Source organism: Lutra lutra, chromosome 8, assembly GCF_902655055.1.
Source record: "Lutra lutra chromosome 8, mLutLut1.2, whole genome shotgun sequence".
NCBI classification, from domain to species: domain Eukaryota; kingdom Metazoa; phylum Chordata; class Mammalia; order Carnivora; family Mustelidae; genus Lutra; species Lutra lutra.
In genome coordinates this window covers 56,300,520-56,321,616 of record NC_062285.1, presented here as the reverse complement: position 1 = coordinate 56,321,616, position 21,097 = coordinate 56,300,520, and the positions used below count along the sequence as shown (strand labels likewise).

The window sequence follows — 21,097 nt, the reverse complement described above, 5'->3', positions numbered from 1 at the left end:
TTTGCTATTCGTTGTTACAATGTTTGTATCTTGAGCACAATTTTGGAGAAAAAATTGGTTTAAAAGTGTCTAAGCTGTTGGCAGTATCAGTCAGTGTACTTGGAAAATTCTGGGTAGAGCCTCCCAGGAAGCCGGCGGCCAGCAGGGGGCAGCAGACCCCCACCGCTGGCCGGGTGGCCCTAGATGCAGTGCTCAGGACTCGGGAGGAAGATACCAGAAACAGTGTCTGCAGACACTTCAGCGTCCGCCCCTGTTTGCTGCTGGACGGGTGGGGCTGCCGAACACAGCTCGTCTGCATCAGCCGAAACACTAGAACCACCGTTGCCATGACCAAAACAATAGCAGACATTTGCGTACCCAACTGAGCACTGCGCTGGGCCTTGAGCACTTGGGTTATGTCACTGTGTGTCATCTCCACAGCGACTCTTTGACGTAGGAGCGATTTTCCCACTTGACAGGTAAGAGGCTTAGTGAGATGAAGGGATGAAGTAAGACACTGGAGTCTGGATGCCGATGCTTCCACCACTCAGCCTCTCTGGGCCTTGGTTTCGTCATCTGTCAAGTTAATAATAAAGGACTCTTAAGAGGGAAGAATAAAAGTACCTCTTGTGTATGGTCATTGAAAGAAGCAAGTGAGTTATAGCATGAAACATGGCTGCTTAGGCTTTATGACCTCTGGTCTCAGGACTAGTAAGCTGAGGGCCAGGGATCTGATGGGGTTCTGCCCACACCGGAGCCCTTGGGTTTGAACCCCATGTTGTGACTGGGGGTGGGTTTCTGGTGGGGGGCAGTTGACCTCCTAACAATATTGAATCTTCCAGTTCCTGAAAAGAGTCTTCTCTATTTCTTCATCTTCTTTGACTTCTTTCATTGTTGCTTGTGGTTTTCAGCACCGGGGTCCTTCCTACACTTGGTGAAGTCTTACACCGAAGGGTGTCACTTTTGGGGTGCTATTGTAAGTAATACTTAAAGCATGTTATTTATTTAGCTTGAAGTTTTATTTACTTATTATTTGACAGAGAGAGAGAGCGAGAGAGAGAGAGCACACACATGCACAAGCAGGGGGAATGGCAGGCAGAGGGAGAAGCAGGCTCCCTGCTGAGCAGGGAGCACGATGCGGGGCTTGATCCCAGGACGCTGGGACCATGACCTGAGCTGAAGGCAGATGCTTAACTGGGCCTGACTTTTTTGTTGTGAGATTTGAAACTATACATTCAATTCCTTTAGTAGACCTACAGCCGTTCAGATAGGACTGGTTACACAATTTATGGGGCTCAGGGTGACCTGTTGTTGAAAATTAAGAATTTTCAGCATTTTCAAAAATTTCAGATTTCAAGATTTTAATGATAGTAGTCAGTAAACCATGTGTGGGGCATTCTGTGGTGTAGGACCCTGGGTGATTTTGCACAGGACACACACTAAGAGTTCTGATCACAATTCTGATGTGTGTATGCGCGGGGGGGTTCCCACACCAACAAGCAATTCTTGGACAGCAGCTGAATGTCCTGCAATTCAACTCAATGCTGACATTATCTACCCGGAGATAACATGGGATTCCATGAGTTAAGGCTTCAGTCCTTTAGAACCTGCTCCGTGCCACCCTCACCCCCTGGTTGTCACCTGGACTGCTGAGCTACCAGCTATAGATTGGAGCTTCCAAAGACCCCTTCTCTGGATCTTATCTGTTGGCTACAGCAGCTCACAGAACTCAGAGAAATGCTTCGCTTACTAGATTACTGGTTTATTATAAAAGGATGTAACCCAGGAAAAGGTGTGGGGAAGGGTGTGTGGCTTCCAGGCCCTCTCTAGACTTGCCAATCTCCCCACATCTCCATGTGTTCACCAACTCAGAAGCTCTCTGAACCCAGTCCCTTTGGGTTTTGACGGAGGCTTCGGTATGTAGTCATGATTGATCCGTTCAACCTCCAGCCCTTCTCCCCTCTCTGGGAAGTTCTAACTCTCTAATCACTGGTTAGGTGTGTCCTTCTCTCCCTACCCCCAACTAGCCTCTCTCCTTAGGTACAGTCTAAAAGTCAGCTTATTAATATAACGAAAGACAACTTTATCACTCTCCCCACTTAGGAAATTACAAGGGTTTTAGGACCCCTGTGCCAGGAAGAGGACGAAAACTGAATATCTATTTCTGATTACAAATCACAATATCGCACATGCCCATAAAGCCGGCCCTGTATTTGGGTTATTTTTTTCTTTTTTGGGAGGTGAGGGGTTATTTTTTTTTTTTTTCTTGAACAAGCTTTGGTAATTTTTGTTTTTCAAGGAATTAATCCATTTCCTCTAAGTTCCCAGATTTTTTTTGCATAAAGCTGTTTGTAGTATTCCTTTATTATCCTTTTAATATCTGCCGTGTCCGTAGAGATGTTCCTCTTTCGCTCTTGCTGGTGTTAATTTTTGCCTTCTCTTTCCCCACCCTTTGTTCAGTTTGGCTAGAGGTTTACCCATTTTATCAGTCTTCTGAAAGAAGCAGTTTTCAGTTGTGTTGCTTTGTCTGTCTGCTTTTAATGTCATTGTTTTCTGCTCTTTTCTTTATTATCTCCTTTCCTCTGCTAGCCTTGTGTTTACCTTGCTATTTGTTTCCTAGTTTCATTTTGTTTCCTTCCTTCCTTCCTTTCTTCCTTTTGAGAGAGGTGGGGGGAGGGTCAGAGGGAGAGAGAGAATCCCAACCAGAATGCCCAGCGTGGAGCCTGGCGTTGGGCTCAGTCTCACAACCCTGAGATCATTACCTGAGCTGAAATCAAGAGTCAGACACCTAATCAACTGAGGCACCCAGGGACCCCTCTTTTCCTGATTTCTTAAAAGGGAAGCTTAAATAATTGATCTGAGACCTTCCTTCCATTCTAACTTAAGTATCCAATGTGATAAATTTCCCTCTAATACCTGTTAGCTGCATCCTGAAATTTTGATATGCTGTGTTTTCACTTTGACTCAATTAAAATATTTTCTAACTTCCCTTGTGATTCCTCTTGATCTGTTTGTTATTTAGAAGTATGTTGCTTGATTTTTAAGTATTTAGGGATATTCTCCAGATAGTGTTCTGATATTGGTTCATAATTTAATACCATTATGGTCACAGAACATGTTTCATATGGGGTTGAGTTTTTTAAACTTGTTAAGATTTGTTTTATGGCCCAGAAATGACCTATTTTGGTGAATGTTCCCTGTTGTCACTTGAGAAAAATGTGAGTTTTTCTGTTTTTGGGTGGAATGTTCTGTAAATGTCAGTTGTCAGGTTCACTGACAGTGTTGTTCAGGTCTTCTGTTCAGGTATTCCTATTGTTTTTCTGTCTACTTGTTCTGTTGATTACTAAGAAAAAAGTGTTTAAATCAAGTATGATTGTGGATTTGTCCGTTTTGCCTTTCAGTTCTATCACTTTGTGCTTCATGTATTTTGAAGCTCTGTTGTTAGGTTCATACACATTTAGAATTGTTAGGTCTTCTTGTTGAATTGACCCCTTTAACCATATAATATCTTTTTACCGATGGCAGTATTCCTTGTTTTTTTTTTACTCTTTAAGAGTATATCTCTTCGTATTTTTTTTTTAGTGGTTATCTAGAGATTACCATGTAAATAATCTAATGTTTCACAGTCTACCTAGAGTGAATATTTTGTTACTTCATGAAAAATGTTATAGTTGTTGCAGATATTCATCTGTATACACTGAAACTCCACCAGACAATGTTATAATTTTTGTTTTTAAGAGTCAGATATATATTTTAAAGAATATAAGAGAAGGAAAATAGTCTTATATTTATCCAGTATTTACCACTTCTGTTGCTCTTCCTTTATTCCTGAAGTTCTATGTTTCTCTCTGGTATCATTTCCTTCTTTCCTTCCTTCCTCCTTCCTTCCTTCCCTCCCCGCTCCTTCCTTCCTTCTTTCCCTTCTTCTAGATTTTATTTATTTATTTGAGATAGAAAGAGCATGAGGGGAGGTGAGAGGGCAGAGGGAGAGGGAAAAGGAGAAACAGGCTCCCCACTGAACAGGGAGTCTGAGGCAGGGCTCAATCTTAGGGCCCTGAGATCATGACCTGAGCCAAAGGCAGACGCCTTACTGACTGAGTCACCCAGGTGCCCCATTCCATTTCATACTGAAGAGTTTTAGCCTTACTTTTAGAGCAGGTTTGCAGATGGCAAATTCCCTTAGTTTTCTTCCATCTGAGAATGTCTTTCTATTCCCCCCCTCCCCATACTTCTTAAGAATACTTTTGTTGGCTATAGAATTCTGGGTTGGCAATCCTCCTCTCCCCAAACCTCCCCCTCAGCACTTTAAAGAAGTTGCTCATTTTCTTTAGCTTTTTATAGTTTCTGTTTAAAAAACTTTTATTTATTTACTTGAGAGACAGAGTGTGCATGAGCATGAATGGGATGGCAGAGGGAGAGGGAGAAGCAGATTCCCCGCTGAGCAGGGAGCCTGACTTGGGTTTCAGTCCCAGGACCCTGAGACCATGACCTGAACCAAAGGCAGATGCTTAACTGACTGAGCCACCCAGGTGCTTCCAGCCTTTTATAGTTTCTGATGAAAAATCTGGTATACATATACATAATGTATCATTTTTCTCTATCTTCAAATATTCTTTTCAATTTTTTTCTCTTTATTCTTCAGGTTTTCTCTTTATTCTTCAATTTCTATTGCTCTGTCTTCAAGTTATTGACTTTCTTTTGTCCTTTCCTTTTTGCTATAGAGCACATTAATGACTTTTAAATTTTAAATGTATTTTTTTAGTTCTCAAATTCCCATTTGGTTTTGGTTTTATAGTTTTTATTTTCTGCTGAGAAGTGCTACCTTTTAATTCACTTCAAATGTTCTTACCTTTATCCTATGGAACATGATTGTAATAGTGACTTAATACTAATAGTGATTTAAAATCTTTGTGTCATAACTCCAACATCTGTAACATCTTGGGGCTGGCATCTGTTGATATTCTTTACCCTGGAAAATTGATCACATTTTCCTGATTCCTTGATGTCAAAATCAATTTAGATAGTATCTTGGACATTTAAAATGTTATGACATATAGACTCTTGGTCCTGCTAAAATCCTCTGAAGAATTTTTTGTTTTGTTTTGTTTGCCTAATAGGGAATCTGCTTAATTAGGTTCAGACTGAAAATTCTTTGTCTGTGGGAAACTTAGTTCAATTTCAATTTTCAAGCCTTTCTTTCCTTGTGATTTTTGTCTGTCCTGTGTCTATTCCACTTAGGGTTTTTCTGTAACGTGGGTAGTGACTTAAACGTTACTTCAGTGTTCAAAGCTTTGGCATGCTATTTGGGTCTCTCATGCATGTGTGGCTCAAGGGAGAGCCCAGGACTTGTACCTGTGTGGATTTACACACAGAGGAATCCGCCCCTCTACTTTTCTCTCTCACTCCTTCCCTCATGGGGTGGGGGTGTCTCTTTTTCTGGCTCCTCCTGAGAAAGATCATGTTTGTCTTGAAATTTCTGCTGCCATATCATGGCTGCTGCATAGCTTTGTGACTGCGATTTGCTCTCAGGGCAAAGCCATGAAAGAAAAGAGAAAAACATGAGGATTCCCTGCCTATATTTTCCAGCCCCCTGGGGCCCCCTCTCCTGCTGCCTCTGGTTAGAAAAATGGGATTTTTATTAGAGTTCTAGTTGATCATGTTGACGGCTCACAGCCTTATCATGGAGCCTGTCGTGTGAGCAGAGGGAACAGAAATACATGGTTGCTCCTTCAAGCTTTTTCTTCCCATCATGATCCACCAGCTGTTACTTACTTTTTAGAGTCCTCTAATATTAGGTTGTGCTGGATTTTATCCAGAGTTTTTCATTGCAATCAGTGGGAGGGACAGGCTATAATAAGCTTATTCCATCATGGATGTAACTGGAAGTCAACTTAATTTTAACAGGATCACTATGGCTGTTTTTTGAAAACATGCTCAGGGAGGGTAAGAGGAAAGTAGAGGGTCCAGATAGGAAGCTACTGCAGCAGTCCAGGCAGGGGTGGTGGTGGTTTGGACCCCGGCAGTAGTCATAGAGGTGGTGAGACGTGGTTGGATTCTAGATATTATTTGAAGGTTAACCCAATGAGATTTGCTGATGGATTAAATATGGGGCTGTGAGATGAGAGAAGGTTTAAAAATGATTCTGAAGTGGGGCGCCTGGTGGGTTGAAGCCTCTGCCTTCGGCTCGGGTCATGATCCCAGGGTCCTGGAATCAAGCCCCGTACTGGGCTCTCTGCTCAGCAGGGAGCCTGCTTCTTCCTCTCTCTCTCTCTCTCTCTGCCTGCCTCTGCCTACTTGTGATCTCTGTCAAATAAATAAATAAAATCTTTAAAAATGATTCTGAAGTGTTTTTTTTTGGGTTACACAATTGAATGGAGATGCCCTTAATATGGAAGGAGTAGCATAGAGGGGGAAGAAGGAATGTGAAGAATTTGCTTCTGGACATGTTTAGTTTGAGATGCCCATTAGCTTTACAAATGGAGATGTCAATGATTTGTGTCTGTATATACCAGTCTGCAGTTAATGGAAGGTCTGGGCTGGAGAAACAAACTCAGGAGTCATCGACATATGGATGACATGTAAAGCCATAACACTGATTGAGTGAGATCACCTATGGGGTAGGACAAAGAGAGAAAAGAAACTAATGACTGGAGCCTGAAGAGTTCCAGTGTTGGCCTGCTGTCTAACCCTAGAGGCTGGAAGCAATGCTGCCCAAGTGGCATGTGTCAGTCAGGGTCTGACAGGTGATAATAGAACACAGCAAATGAACAGGAAAAGTTTAATACAGTTAATATTGGGGTTGGAGTCATGAAAGGTTGGTGAGTAAGAAGTCCAGAGAACTCTAAAGAGTATAGAATGACAGATAATAAAGGACAGTCCCTACCTCTAAGGCCCCAAGGAAAAGACAGGACTAAGGTCCCAGTCTCACTGGACAGGGCACAGCACTGCTCACTGGATTCCAGAGAAATCACTGTGATGCTGCATCAGTGGACTTGCTGGAACCTCCCATCCAGAGCTTACCAGAAATCCACCTTCTAGAATGCTGGAGAAAGCATTTCATGAAGAGATATTTGCTGGAGGCACGCACTATGAAATTGCCCAAGAGGGGTGTTGGGGAAGCTGCTGGCTGCTGGGTGCTGCTGGGTGCTGCTGTGTGCATTGTGGGGGCCTGATATTATAGAAGTTGTCTGTGCTGCAGGAATCTGGCAGTAGAGACACTGCTGAGAGAGCTCAATGGAAGGAAAATCCTACTCCTGCAGTGTCTCTCCATCATCCTGGGAAATGCCTACCGACGAGGTTTAATTAGCATCTGCCAGCTAGCAAAGGAAAATATCTAGAAGGATGAGATCTGTTTTCACAGGGGAAGCAATAAGGGTGAATTTGGAACTAAGACAATAAATTGATAACCGGCACAGGATAGAGGTAAGTCTGGCTATGGAGAGGCACCGAGGCCAGACAGGGGCTGCCTTGACGTTGCTGCCACTTGAGGGGTGTGTGTGACTTCACATATGGCAGATAAGGTGGCTAGTGTGGAGCTCCCAGAAGCAGGAGTGAGTGAGTGAGTCCAGGGTCGGGCAGGCCTCAGGCTGTGAGCAGAGAAACCTGTAAATTCTCAGGCTGATGTGTGGGCAAGGCAGAATCCATAAAGATGAAAGGTGTGCTTCTTGCTCTCTGAGGAGGACTCTAGAGGTGAAGCAGAGCGGCAGACAGTCACTGTGTGAGACATGTGCCCTGACGGAGCAGTGCTCTGGGTGCTGGTCGAGAGCACCCCTTGGCTGATTCCTACCCCCATATGAACTATCACTTGGAAGCTATGTTATATTCAGCCCCAGCGAGATCCCGAAACTGGGCATGCTCTCTCCAGCCTCTTTGGTTTTGCACAAACTGTATCCTCTGATTGGAGCACTGCCTCCTTCTTAGTGTGGCTAATTCATCATCCTTCCCGTCTCTGCTGTGACATGACATCCTACAGGAAGCTCTTAATGATGCTTCAAGTCTAGGTTGGGCCTCTCCTCTGTGCATTGCTATATCAATTTTACTCTTAACACAGTACTTAGCATATCAGGATGTAAGTGCTTGTCTAACTATCCATCTGTCAAGTCTGGACTGTAAGCTCTTGGATGGCAAGGACCAAGTCTTGTTCACTGATGTTTTCCCAGCATCATACCTGGTATATAGTAAGCATTTCACAATGAAATGAGTGAATGAGTAAAGTATGAGAGGCCACAGTGGGGGATGTCATGGGGTAGAAGTATATGGGCAGATCACTCAGGGCTTGTATGCCATGTTAAGAAGTTTGGGTTCTTCTGGAAGTCAATGGGGAGCCACTGAGGGTTACAGGTAGGGGAGAGCCATGATCAGTTTTCTATGTAAGGCCTTTCTAACAGCAGCATGGTGAGTCTGCTGGATGGAGACAAGTCTGAGGGCAGAAGGATGAGTATCCTGCAATGGTCCCAGAGGAAGCTGGGTTAGGGAAGGACCTAGGGAACTGGTAGAAGGATGAGTGTTGGTCAACTGGTATGGGGTAACACTTGGAGAGGAGTGGGCTGCAGCGTCCTTGTTCTCAAGGCCTTTGCCACATTTCTCCTCTCCCCCACTGAGCTGAGAGCCCCTGCAGGGAAGGGCCTGAGCACTTCGTGCCTCCCCTTTGTCCAGTCTCTGCCCTTGGCAAGTCACTGGCAGGATGGGGTGGGGGGATGAGCTGGTTGGCTGGTGGAGTCTTGAAGGCAATCTCTCTTATGGGGAGTGTGAACCAGAAGGAGAAGCCGGAGTCCTAGTGATGTTAGCTTGACAAGTTTATTGAAAACCCAGCAATGCAAAGAACAGTACAAACAGGCACCCTGCCCACCCAGACCGCACTGGAGCTTGCAGACATAAACCCCCCTGCAGTGGACAGGGTCAGGCCTCCTTCATACCACCACAGGGACAGGGTCCATGCAGCAGAGCAGAGCTCATGCTCCATCTGCTCCCCAGCCCCACATATACTGTGCACCCACATGCACACTAAACCAAAAATGCAGGAAAAGAAGCAACAAGGGCATTTGCCACTCAGAGAAGAACCATCTCACAGGACTTAGGGATTCCTTGGGTCACCAAGGACTGTGGATCCTTTTGGGTGAGGAAGAAAAGGAAAGAATCTTCTCCCATCAGGGAAAGGAAGAAGGAAGCAAAAGGCAAGGGCTAAAGACACCTGCAGTGTAGGCAGTCAACTCTCCATTCTCCAAATTAATCCAAAGCCATGGATGGCAATGGAGCCCAAGCACATTCTTTTTGGCTTTGAACTGTTCTTTTTCTTCCTGGTGCACTGATTTGTGCAACTGTATGGAAAGTATCCTTTCTTCAGGCTGTTCAAGAACGGTGAAGAGTGACCCAAGGAGCAGAAATGTGGAGTCAGGGAGAAGCCAGTCTACTGGGGCTGCAGACAGAGCATCTAGGTGGCAAAAAAATCCCCCTAAGGACAGGGGCCAGGCAGATCCATCCCTGGGGAGAGCTGCATTGCCTTCCTGACAGGTGCGGTAGCTGGATACCCCTTTGGCCCAGAGTCTAGACGTCTTTGGGACAGAAGCAGGTGACACTGAGATGGCTCTTCCTTGGGCAGTGGCTCACTGATGCTGGCCTCTCAGTACTTGGTCCGATGGGAGGTGGTGGTGGACATGAAGCGGACGCTGGAGCTGCGGCTACTTCGGCCCCCACTGCAGCTGCTGAAATTCCCCTCGGTGGGCAGCGGGCAGGGGATGCTGGGGGCCTCGCCCATGAGCACCGAGCCACCCCGGGAGCCTGCACTCAGCAGGTCCCCACTGGCCTTGATGACCCGGGCTCCACCCAGGCTGGAGCTGCAGGTGCCGCTGGGCCGGATGCCACTGCTGCCCGAGAAGGTGACTCCACAGCGGGAGAGGGTGGAGCTGGTGACCAGGGGCTCAGGCCCGCACACTATACCACCCCGGGAGCTGCTCACGGCTGCAGGAGGGAGAGGAAACAGTCAGTGAGGCAGGCTGCCCACACCTGGGGGCCAATCTTCCGTGCTCACTGCTGGCAGCAGGGGTGGAAGGGACAGGACTGGTGTCACCAGGGGAAGTGGGTTCCTATTGCCTACACAGACAACACCCACTTTTCCCTTCTCTTGTCTGGGTCACTCAAAGGCCGTGACTCCACTAAAGTTAAACATTCAGATGAAAATGGAAGAATTTGGCCAATTCCCCAGGTCACATATAGTCATATTTGACTGTCATTTATATATGGCTGAAGTCAGGTTGGGCAGTGAGCTGGATTACCCAGGCAACTGGAGTGGTAGCCCCAATGAAGCCATGGGGCTTCTCTCTTCTGATCATATCATGCTCCTTGGGGGTCCCCATATTGTCCCTCCAAAAGGAGTCCCTTGCCCGTTCTCTCCTGACCCATTGATGTCTCTGTTCTGTAGCCCTCTGGTATCCACTGGGCATACCTCCATACCTCAGGAAGCCAATCCCACTAAAGCTTGCTTAGACCATCCCTGTCTGTGGAGGGTCCCCCTGTCCTTCCCTCTCCTCTTACCAGAATCCTTTCTACCATCTGTGACCTCCACTCAAGCTTGATCTCATGCAGAAAGCCACTCCCTGCAGCTTCCCCCTCTCTGAGGGCAGGTCATTGAGGATGAGTAGCTTTGACTGCCTGGCCCACTATGTACCACCATGGTACACAGCTGCACCATGCATCGTGTAGATTTGTACTTTTAGAATAGATGGCTGCATTTGAATTCTGACTGTGCCGCTGACTAGCTTTGGGACTTCTGGTAAACAAGCTATTTTCTCTACGTGAGCTTAAAAGGGGGTGCTAATGCTTATTCCTCTCTTCAGGGCTTTGAGGGATAGGTTGACAATAGATAGGGCTCACCTCAAGATGATTTTAATTCTAGAGAGCAGGGGCTGGTCTTGCCTTCCTTGTGCCTAGCTCCACCCCACCCCCACCCCCATGTCCCGCAGTGCTCAGCATAATCTCCTGCATGCTTTGGGCACAAACAATATTTTGTCTGGCAGCAAGGGAGCAGCAAGGGAGACTTCTACTCATCCTTGTTCCATCCCCTGCCATGGGTGTGGGGGTAACTCCTCGGCACAGGTCTTTTCATTCCTTCTTTGGCCTTTGTCCCTGAAGGACAAGACCACTTAAAGGAAAATATCTGACTTTCTTCTGGAACTCTCTCCCCTCTATTTTGCCCTATAAACCTTTGTGATTGTTTTCTCTAGGAAATGAAGGCTCTGGGGGAGATCTCAGACCTTAGCTAAGGGATGTTCCCAGACCAGGGGCTAGATGGTCCTTGCTCCCTTGACTGTCATGGCTAGCAAGCCCAGCATGGGCTCTTGATCCCAACACGAGCCTGAGTTTAAAGGAAATTTACAGAGCCCGAGGAGAGGAATGTGAAGAGGAAAAAGATTAAGTTTCTTACAAATGTTTACTGGTCCAACACCTTCACAGATTCTGGGGAGAGAAAGAAATAAGTAAGATCACAAGCAGTGTCATTCCCTGAAAAGCTGGTGCTATAAGAAGGGACTTCTTGGCAGAGTGGACTGCTGGTTCTTACCGCTAGCTTACAAGCATCCTGGGAGCTTTGAAAAAACACACATTCCTAGACTCTGCCCCCAAACTGTTGAATCAAAATATTGGAGGAAATGTGGTTTTATTATTGTTTTTAAACAGACAACCAATCATGCAAAATATCCTTTGATTCTGGTGAAGCCTGTCTATAAACTTGTATTTTGGAGGCAAAAACCTAGAACCGTCTTCTGATTCCCTGGGAAGGGCAACCTGAGTAATGTTTGCAGAGAAGGTACTACTACCTCTAGAGATGGCTCAAGCTGGCAGTTCTTCACCTGGCCCCCTCCCCAATTTAGTTATTCTTGATGCCCACATCTGACCTCATTCCCTCTGGCTGCACTGAGAGCTCTCACCGGATCTCCTCGCCCTCCAGCAGGCGCCTGTAGGTGGCGATCTCGATGTCCAGGGCCAGCTTGATGTTCATGAGCTCCTGGTACTCGCGCAGCTGCCGGGCCATGTCCTGCTTGGCCTGCTGCAAGGCACCCTCTAGATCCGCCAGCTTGCACTTGGCATCATTGAGGGCCGCCTCGCCCTGCTGCTCTGCCTCGGCCACTGCAGCCTCCAGTTTGGCTCGCTGCAGGAAGGGTGGCAGGCAGGTGGGCTTTGGCAGGGACTGGGGATCCCTGGTTGGGGCTAGAAACACAGCCACCTCTCCTCCCTCTGGGGCTTTCTCTCCTCTCCTTTGCCTACCTGAGCTTTGGCGTGCTCGATCTCTGCCTTCAGTCTCTGGATCAGGCGGGTCAGCTCATTGATTTCATCCCGTGTGTTGCGCAGGTTGTCACAGTGTTGGCCAGCTGTCACCCGCATCTCCTCATACTGTGGGTGGGGGAGGGAGATGTTAGGAGGGTCCAAAGTTTGAGTGAAGACCACAGCCCCAACTGACTTGGTGGCCTTCAACTTCCACTGGGTCTATTCTGTCATCCAAGAGTCTTACTCTAGAGCTGCCTATACCCCTTCCTTAGCCCCCCAAACCTCTTCCCACCTTGGTCTGATACCAGGCCTCAGCATCAGCCCGACTGCGCCTGGCAACCTCTTCATATTGGGCTTTGATTTCATCGATGATTCCATCAATGTTCAGGTCCCGGCTGTTGTCCATCTTCACAATGACTGATGTCTCTGAGATGTGTGACTGCAGCAACTGGATTTCCTGTATTGGAGGATGAGCAAGACAGTTGGGCTCAGAGTCCCATCAGTGGCCAGGACTGTGTCAGAGAGGCCCCAGGAGTGTCTTTAGGAGCAGCGAGCATTGCTCATTCGTTCAGAGCAAAGTGATGGAGCTGTCCATCCAAACCGAGGACAAAGAAAAAGACATGAACCGAGAACCATTTCAGTGTGAATTGAAACCCTTGTTATATACTCGAAGACAGGCCTTTAACTCCTTATTTGCTTAGGTGAATATGTGGGGCCTAGGAACTTGGCAGAGGAGAATGAGAACCATGCTAGGGTTGAAGTTTTCCTTGGCTTATCCACAAAGTGACTGTGCTGGTCATGGATCATTGAGAGTTGATAATATTCTAGAACATGATGGTCTAGGAATTCCTCTGTCTCAAGTCCTTAATAGAACCAGGGGCTCCAGAGGGAACTTTCTGATGCCTTTCTGCTCAAAGCCAGACATTAGCTCTGGCGGGCTCTGTACCAGACCAAACAGACAACTTACCAAAGATAACTAGTTCACTTAGCTAATTAGGTAAAACACAGTTTTTCTTACATCTACTAGCAAATCAGTTTTCCAGAGTCTTCTGATTGGTAGAGAGGAACTGATGCTCTTAGACCCCTCTTTGGATTGGTCAATGAGGAGTTGGATCATAGATCTAAGGAGTTTATTCATAGACCTGCTGAGAAGCCTACATGCTTACCTTCCTTTCTCTATTTGTAGATACATCATATACAGGGTAGTAGATTGGAATGGGAAGAAGATGTACAATACTAAATGTTAGAAATTATGCTAGTCCAGACGAAGCCCCCCAGAGTCCAGGCCAAGCATTGATCTCCTTGTTTGTCTCAGAGGGGATGAATGCTTACCGCCATGTATAGAGTTTTCAGAAAGTCAATTTCCTGAGTTAGGGTATCCACATTGGTTTCTAGATCAGACTTATTTAAGAAAGCTGTATCCACATCCTGTATAAAAGAGAGAAGTGAAAATGGTCATTACTTATGTTCTGTTTAAACTTGGCAGGGTCTGGAGGTGGGTGGAAATATCAGGCCAATCCCCACAGGGCCAGGCCAGGCTTTGGGATAAGTGGGATTGTCCTTGGAATGCACTTTAGTGATGATTGTTCTTCTTCCTACTATAACATGAAAACTCTTTTGGGGGCTCCTGGACATTTTTGAATGCCTATTTATAAGCAAGGAGAATATGGATAATGTAAGATCTCCACCCTTTTAAAATCTGAGACTCTTGAAAAAATGTTCATCATCACTAGCCATCAGGGAGACTCAAATTAAAACCACATTGAGATACCACCTTACACCAGTTAGAATGGCCAAAATTAGCAAGACAGGAAACAACGTGTGTTGGAGAGGAAGTGGAGAAAGGGTAACCCTCTTACACTGTTGGTGGGAATGCAAGTTAGTGCAGCCACTTTGGAGAACAGTGTGGAGATTCCTCAAGAAATTAAAAATAGAGCTTCCCTATGACCCTGCAATTGCACTACTGGGTATTTACCCCAAAGATACAGATATAGTGAAAAGAAGGGCCATCTGTATCCCAATGTTTATAGCAGCAATGGCCACAGTCGCCAAACTGTGGAAAGAACCAAGATGCCCTTCAACGGACAAATGGATAAGAAAGATGTGGTCCATATACACTATGGAATATTATGCCTCTATCAGAAAGGATAAATACCCAACTTTTGTATCAACATGGATGGGACTGGAAGAGATTATGCTGAGTGAAATAAGTCAAGCAGAGAGAGTCAATTATCATATGGTTTCACTTATTTGTGGAGCATAACAAATAATATGGAGAACATAGGGAGATGGAGAGGAGAAGGGAGTTGAGGGAAATTGGAAGGGGAGATGAACCATGAGAGACTATAGACTCTGAAAAACAATCTGAGCGTTTTGAAGGGGCGGGGGGTGGGAGGTTGGGGGATCCAGGTGGTAGGTATTATGGAGGCCACATATGGCATGGAGCACTGGGTGTGGTGCATAAACAATGAATTCTGTTACACTGAAAAGAAATTAATAAAAAAAATCTGAGACTCTTAAAAAGTCATCTCTTCAGAGCTCTGCTCTGGTGAAGACCCAATCCTAAATAATCAGAATTCCAGAGGGAACCTGTTATGACCTTAGAGGTTCCACTCTGCGTTGAGTGGCCCCAGATTCCATGGGGCTGCCTGGGCAGTTTCAGGTGGGGGGTTCGGGGGTGGGTTTTGTCTTGGGAACCTTTTTTTGTCTGGAGGAGAAGCTTGCTTGGACCTGTTGCTCTCCCTTACCTTCTTCAGAGCCACAAACTCATTCTCAGCATTGGCCCGGAATCCCACCTCCTCTTCATACCTGGATGAAAAGGATTGAGAGGGTGAGTTCTCACCTGAACTGGCAGGCAATTACTCCCAACTCTCCAGTAAGCTTCTTAAGATATCTCTGCTACATCCAGGAGCATGGGTCCCTATTACCACCTACATATTCTCATCTACTTTGTAACTCTACTTTAAGACGTTTTATGAGCCGGTGGCCCTAAGTTTTCCAAATCCCTTTTACTTTCTCAAATTAGATTTGGGGTCTGAAAACGTGGACCACTGCTATGCTCCTCTGCTAGAAAAGACTTGGAGTCATTTCACTTGAACATAGAGAAAATAGGAGCCAACTCACTGCTGAGCCTGAACACTATTCTCAGAACCGAGGGCTGTTTCTGCAGTTCACTGCCCATTCCCACAGACAAGAGTAGGGACAACACATGCTCAATTCCAAGACTTCTATTTACTCAGGACCCACAGAGGGATTCCACCACCTCCTCCTTCCTTACATATCATCGCTCCTCCTCCTATCTCTAAGCTAAGTATTGAAACCAGCATTCAATCCCGGTCCAACCAGCTGCTGTTATTTGAGCATAGCAGCAGCTTTGGGGACCAAACCCTGCCTGTCCTTGGTCTATGCAGTCCAGAGGCCACTTACTTCTTCTTGAAACCCTCAAGGACATCCTGCATGTGGTTCCTCTCAGCTTCAAACCGGGCCCGGTCACTGTTTGCTAGGTCCAGCTGCCTCCGCAGGTTGGTGATATAATTCTCGAAGAGGGGCTCCAGGTTGCTCCGGGCACATTTCTGCTCTTGGAGGAAGTTCCACTTGGTCTCTAGGAGCTTATTCTGCTGTTCCAAGAACCGCACCTAAATCCACAGGGGCAAAGAAATGACACCTGAAGAGCTTGACAGGTCACTTACATGTCAACAAGTTCTTCAGGTGGCCAGAGATGACTCTCAGCTTCAGGCTGACATTGTCCTCTTGTCTGTTGACTTTTATTTCTCCTCTAACTCAGTAGAAGCTGGAAGACTAGGTCTGTGACCCTCTCCTCATGTTCAGCCAGGCTCGACTGCAGAAGCTTTTAAACCAAAACATTCCGATACAATTTCCCCTCTACCCTCCAAGAAAGGTGTAAGCCAGTCCACTGGGAAGTTGGAAAATTTAATTCTACCTGAGCTGGGATTTGCCTATATCTAAAAACTAATTGGCCGTCCCTCACAGGGAATGAGGAGCAGAGTAAAGTATTTTGGGGTGGGAGATAAGGTATTAGGAGGTGGAAATTCTCAGGTCATAAGTCATATCCACCACCCGATACTCCATCAGCTGAGAATTGTGAGCTGGAGGAGAACTTGGATCATTAGCTCCGCCCCCCCCCCCCCCCATTTCAGAAATGAGGAGCCTAAAGCTCACAGAGGTGAGTTTCCATTCTCAGATATAGAGGATTCCTGCTCCATGGAGACATGGTTTGTGGGATGTCATTTCCATATCACTATTTCTCTCATCAGTCTGAAGATGACTTCCCATGGTGTTTTCCTACTATTTTCCTCAATCTAGGCAACTCAGCTCAATCTGGGTACTCCATGTGAGGAGTATACATTCTTTCTTTTGTGCAAAAATTACTCAGTTCCATTCTCTACATTCCTGAGCCTGAACAGATGTGGTTACCCAGTCTGAGAGACTATGACAATCTCAAAAAGAGCAGGAAGATCTCAAAGGATAAAACCCTTTAAACACATAGTCAACATCTGCCCAAAGTCCTAATGTTTCTAGCCTGTTTGGGAGACATTTCTAAGTGACTAGGTGCTAGGTTTTAGTTTGTCCAAATGCTCTTATATTTGGCTGGATGTTCTTCTTTCTTCCAGAAGACACAACCACTGTCTTTGTCTATCCCACCATGCAGCATTTCCTCAGGATTGTTCTTGTTTTGCAGCAGAGTGACCCAAAAATCCTACTGCAGTGCCTGAAGGATGTGGGTCAAGGCTAATGCCTCAGGCCTGGGATGTTTCTTCTTAAAGGAGAGGACACCCCAATGCATTTTAGCTCTCATCATCCCAGACCCAGAGATTGAGCTGTCATAGGTACCTTGTCAATGAAAGAGGCAAATTTGTTGTTGAGGGTCTTGATTTGCTCCTTCTCATCCTTCTTCACCCTCTGGGCATTGGGATCAATCTCCAGGTTGAGGGGGGTCAGCAGGCTCTGGTTAACAGTCACTGCTGTGATAGATGGGGCCGCTGGGACTCCAAATCCTCCAACTCTGTAGCCAAAGCCATAGCCAAGACCACTGCCAGCTCCAAATCCCAGACCAACACAACTGCTGGACCCAAAGCCCAGACCAGCACCACTCCCATCACTGAAGCCAAAGCCCATCCCACTGCCAGCACCAAAGCCAACTCCACAGCGGATGGGACGAGGGCCCACAGCTGCTATCCGGGGTGAGCACGATCCAAAAGCAATGACGCTCCGACTACCAAAGCTGCCAAGGCCCTGGAAGCTGGGCCCACTCCTGCAGGAGACAGAGCTGGTCCGGAAGCGGTTCAGGTTCTGGGGGCTCACTGCAGAGCAAGAGCTGAAGTTGCCCATGCGGCACCCAGAGCTGACTCGGTAGGAGCGGCAAGACATGATGGTTTCCTGGGTGAAGAGCAGGGATTGCAGAGTGGATCGAGCTGGAGCTGAGAGTCCCTCTGAGGCTAGTGGATCCCTTTCCCCCTTTTATGTGTCTGGGGATCTGAGGATTGGCCTCATAAAAACGCAGAAGATCCATTTGGATGCATTTATGAGCTTGGGTAGTTAGCAGAAACTCTTCATGCCTGTAACTTTGTTAATAATGAGCTAATCTCAGACACACCTATTCTCCTCAGGATCAGGGCTATAACATCAAACCTATAAATATTAAAAACACATAAACACATAAACATTATGGTCCTTTTTTTTCCCACAAGTCCACCACAATTGCCATTATGGGGACATAAATTTGCTTTGGTCATAAATCCAACAGACTTTTTCACTACAAGTGTGGCTAACCACCGGAAAGTTAGCAACATAGCCTCTAGCAAGAGGCTCAAAAGAGGTGATTCCATACAGCTATAACCCCCTAAACAGATGGTGGCATGAGGGGTATATACAGAAGGGTCAGATTCTGCACAGCTCTGATTAAGAAATGATACGGCAAGAATACGGTTTATTGCATCTCTGTAGATAGATTAAGTAGTCCAAAAACCTTCTGTACTGTCTTATCCGTCTTCCATGCTCTGGTTTGGCTGTTAACTAAAAGTCGAATCTTTGGTAAAGCTCATTTGGGTTAGTATAGACACATGTTTGATTTGAGACACTCAGAAGAGATTAACTCATGAATTCATTACTTCGTTCAACAATTATCAGTTGCCTGCTTTGTCCCAGGCAGTGTGGTTGGTGCTGAGGGTACAGAGATAAGAAGACAGTCTCTATGCTAGAGGAAGAGTTATCTTAAGGACTTCCTCTGGTCAATACTTCCGGGGTGTAATTTGAGGCCAAAGCATGCCAATGGTTTGATCATGTACCTGTGTGGAAAGTTAACCACATGGTTTTGAATCCCCAAAGCACACATCAAGGCTGATCTATAGGCTTTTGTGCAGGTTTCTTGCATTACTGATGAATCCTTGATTAGGATAGAGAGACGCAAAGCAATGAGCATCTGTTCTATGGCCATACCACCCTGAACGCATCTATCTTGGGAGCTAAGCAAGGTTGGGCCTGGTTAGTACTTGAATGAGAGACAAAGCAATAAACATCTGGATAGAAAAGGAAAAGTTCTAAGCAACTGGATATTATCATTGTTATCCATATGGCAGATACTTCAGGACCCGGAGACAGGTGTTTGCCTTTTCTATTCTAGTGCGTGACATGGTTCATCCTACTTGTCCTGTGCCTGGTGGAACTTGTACTTGACTAGATGCTTGGGATCCTTTGGGATGCTTGGATTCTACTTGGAAGGAAGGGGGTGTGTGCTTTTGACCTAAGCTATGGGGCTTGGGTATTAACTCTTTTTCCTTTCCAGTCTCTACAGCATTTATTTCCTTTTGTCTTACTGCATTAGCTAGGACTTCCAGGATGATGTTAAAAACAGTGGGGAGAGCAGAAGTCTTGGCCTTATTTTTAATTTTAGTGGGAAAGCTTCAAGTTTTTCACCATTAGGTAGGATGTTAGTTGTGGGTTCTTTGTTGATGTTCCTTATTAAATTGAGGATGTTTCCCTCTGTTCCTAGTTTACAGCTATTTTCCATAAACCCAGCTATCAGGTGTATGACTAAAGAGAGCAGGAAAGTAACAATGAGAGAATCCATCTTGTGAAGATCGCGGGTGATCTCCATGTTGATAACTGCAGTGGTTTGTCCTCAGCCCTCACTCAGCTTCTCAGCAGTGTTTGACATAGTCAATCATTCCCCTTTCCTTGAAACGCTTTCTTCTTTTGGTTTCCAGACTCCATGCTCTCCTGATTTTCGTGCCGTATTACTGGCAGGTTCTTTTGGGTTTTCTTAACCAGTTTCTCCTCGTATCCCCAACCTCTACACACTGCAGCATCCTTGGGCCCAATCTTTGTACCTGTTCACTTCTTTATCTTCACTCATTCATTTGGTGACATCACACAATCTCATGTCTTTAAATACTGTCTATCCCCAGTGATGACTGCCAAGGCATAGCACTCTGGTGAACATACCTTCTGTTATCCACACGTATATTTTAATCAACATCTTTATTTGGGTATCAAATAGCATCTCAAGCTTAACATATCTGAAACCGTTTTCCTAATTGTTCCTGCTAAATACATTCCTCTTGCCAGGCTCACTATCCCTATAGTAGCTCAGGCCAAAAATCTCAGAGTCATCCTTGGTTCCTTTGTTTTTTTTCAATTCACTGAATGGATTCATTCAATCCATTGGCAAGTACCCCCTTCAGAATGTATATGGGCTCCTACTCCCTCTCGCCACCCCACTGCTGCCATGTTGCCCAAGCCCATCACTTCTCACAGGGTCCATTGGTGTGTCCTCCAGCCAGTGTCCCTTTTCCCCTTCAGTCTTTTCTTAACAGTGCAGAGTGATCCATTAACAACATGTTCCATCATGTCATTTCTAGGCTCTTATGGTTTCCCATCCCACTCAGAGTAAGTGGCATCCAGGACCCTCCACAGCCTGCTCTCCCACGTTCACTAACCTTATTTCCCTCTATCCATCCTAACAGACTCCAGTCACCCTGACCTCCTGGTTGTCTGTCAAATAGGCAGGAAAACTCCCACCTCAGACACTTTCCCACTTGCTATTTTCTCTGCCAGAAACTTGTTTTCCTCAAATAGCTGCATGGCTAGGTCCCTCAGTTCTTCCAGGTCTTCGCTTATAGGTCACCCCCTATTTAAACCTCCCTGCCTCATGTCCTCCCTCTCCCTTCTCCCCAAGTAGTTGTCACCAGTAGTGGTCCTCTCCTGCATGGATTTGCTTGCTTGCCTTCTGTCTTCCCAGGCTGGGATATGAGCTCCAGGGTGCAGACACTTCGTGTCTTTTGTTCTCTGTGCCCCCAGTGCTTGGTAGAGCAGGACATATGGAGGGAATGCTAGCTTGTTCTGTAGAATGCATGGATACACATCATAGATGCAAAGCAGGAGAAAAGGGGGAAGAAAGGAGCAGGAAGTGAAAAGAGGAGGAATTCAAGCGTTTGCTTTTGGAGATAGGTCACGAAGAGGAGACTCCAGGCTCCAAAATGGACAGGCATGGCCTCGAAGATGCTAGTGGTGCAGAAGCTCAAGTGCTCACCAGGAAGTCAGCACAGTTTGCCCTTCAAGACTGGCCTCTTGTGCAGTGAGTCTGGCTGTTTGGAGGAAAGGGTCAGGCAAGGGGATCCAGGAGACTGGGAAGGCGACTGGCAGATCCTTGGGGAGATGAAAGGGGAAGGAGAGGCATCCAGAACACCGAGGGTGCCAGGCCAACGACAGAGACTTGACATTGCCCTTGAGTCAGATGGACCTGGGTTCAGTCCCAGTTTTGCCACCTGCTAGCAGAGTGACCTTGGACAGTGATGCACCAGGGCCCGGGTGGGGACAGGGCTCTGTTCCGGGTGCTTGTCTG

General features: G+C 46.3%; 2 protein-coding genes across 1 annotated transcript; both read right to left on the bottom strand.

Annotated features, from left to right (window-relative positions):
- LOC125106566 (keratin, type II cuticular Hb5) overlaps positions 1–21,097 on the bottom strand; it is a 65,916-nt gene that overhangs the window by 12,708 nt on the left and 32,111 nt on the right.
- Positions 9,599–17,625, bottom strand: KRT84 (keratin 84). Its single transcript, XM_047740798.1, has 9 exons — positions 17,089–17,625; positions 15,664–15,872; positions 14,985–15,045; positions 13,570–13,665; positions 12,530–12,694; positions 12,238–12,363; positions 11,901–12,121; positions 11,399–11,430; positions 9,599–9,936 (listed from the first exon to the last, which is right to left on the bottom strand). The coding sequence occupies exons 1-9, from the start codon at positions 17,623–17,625 to the stop codon at positions 9,599–9,601; spliced, it is 1,785 nt and encodes a 594-aa protein (XP_047596754.1).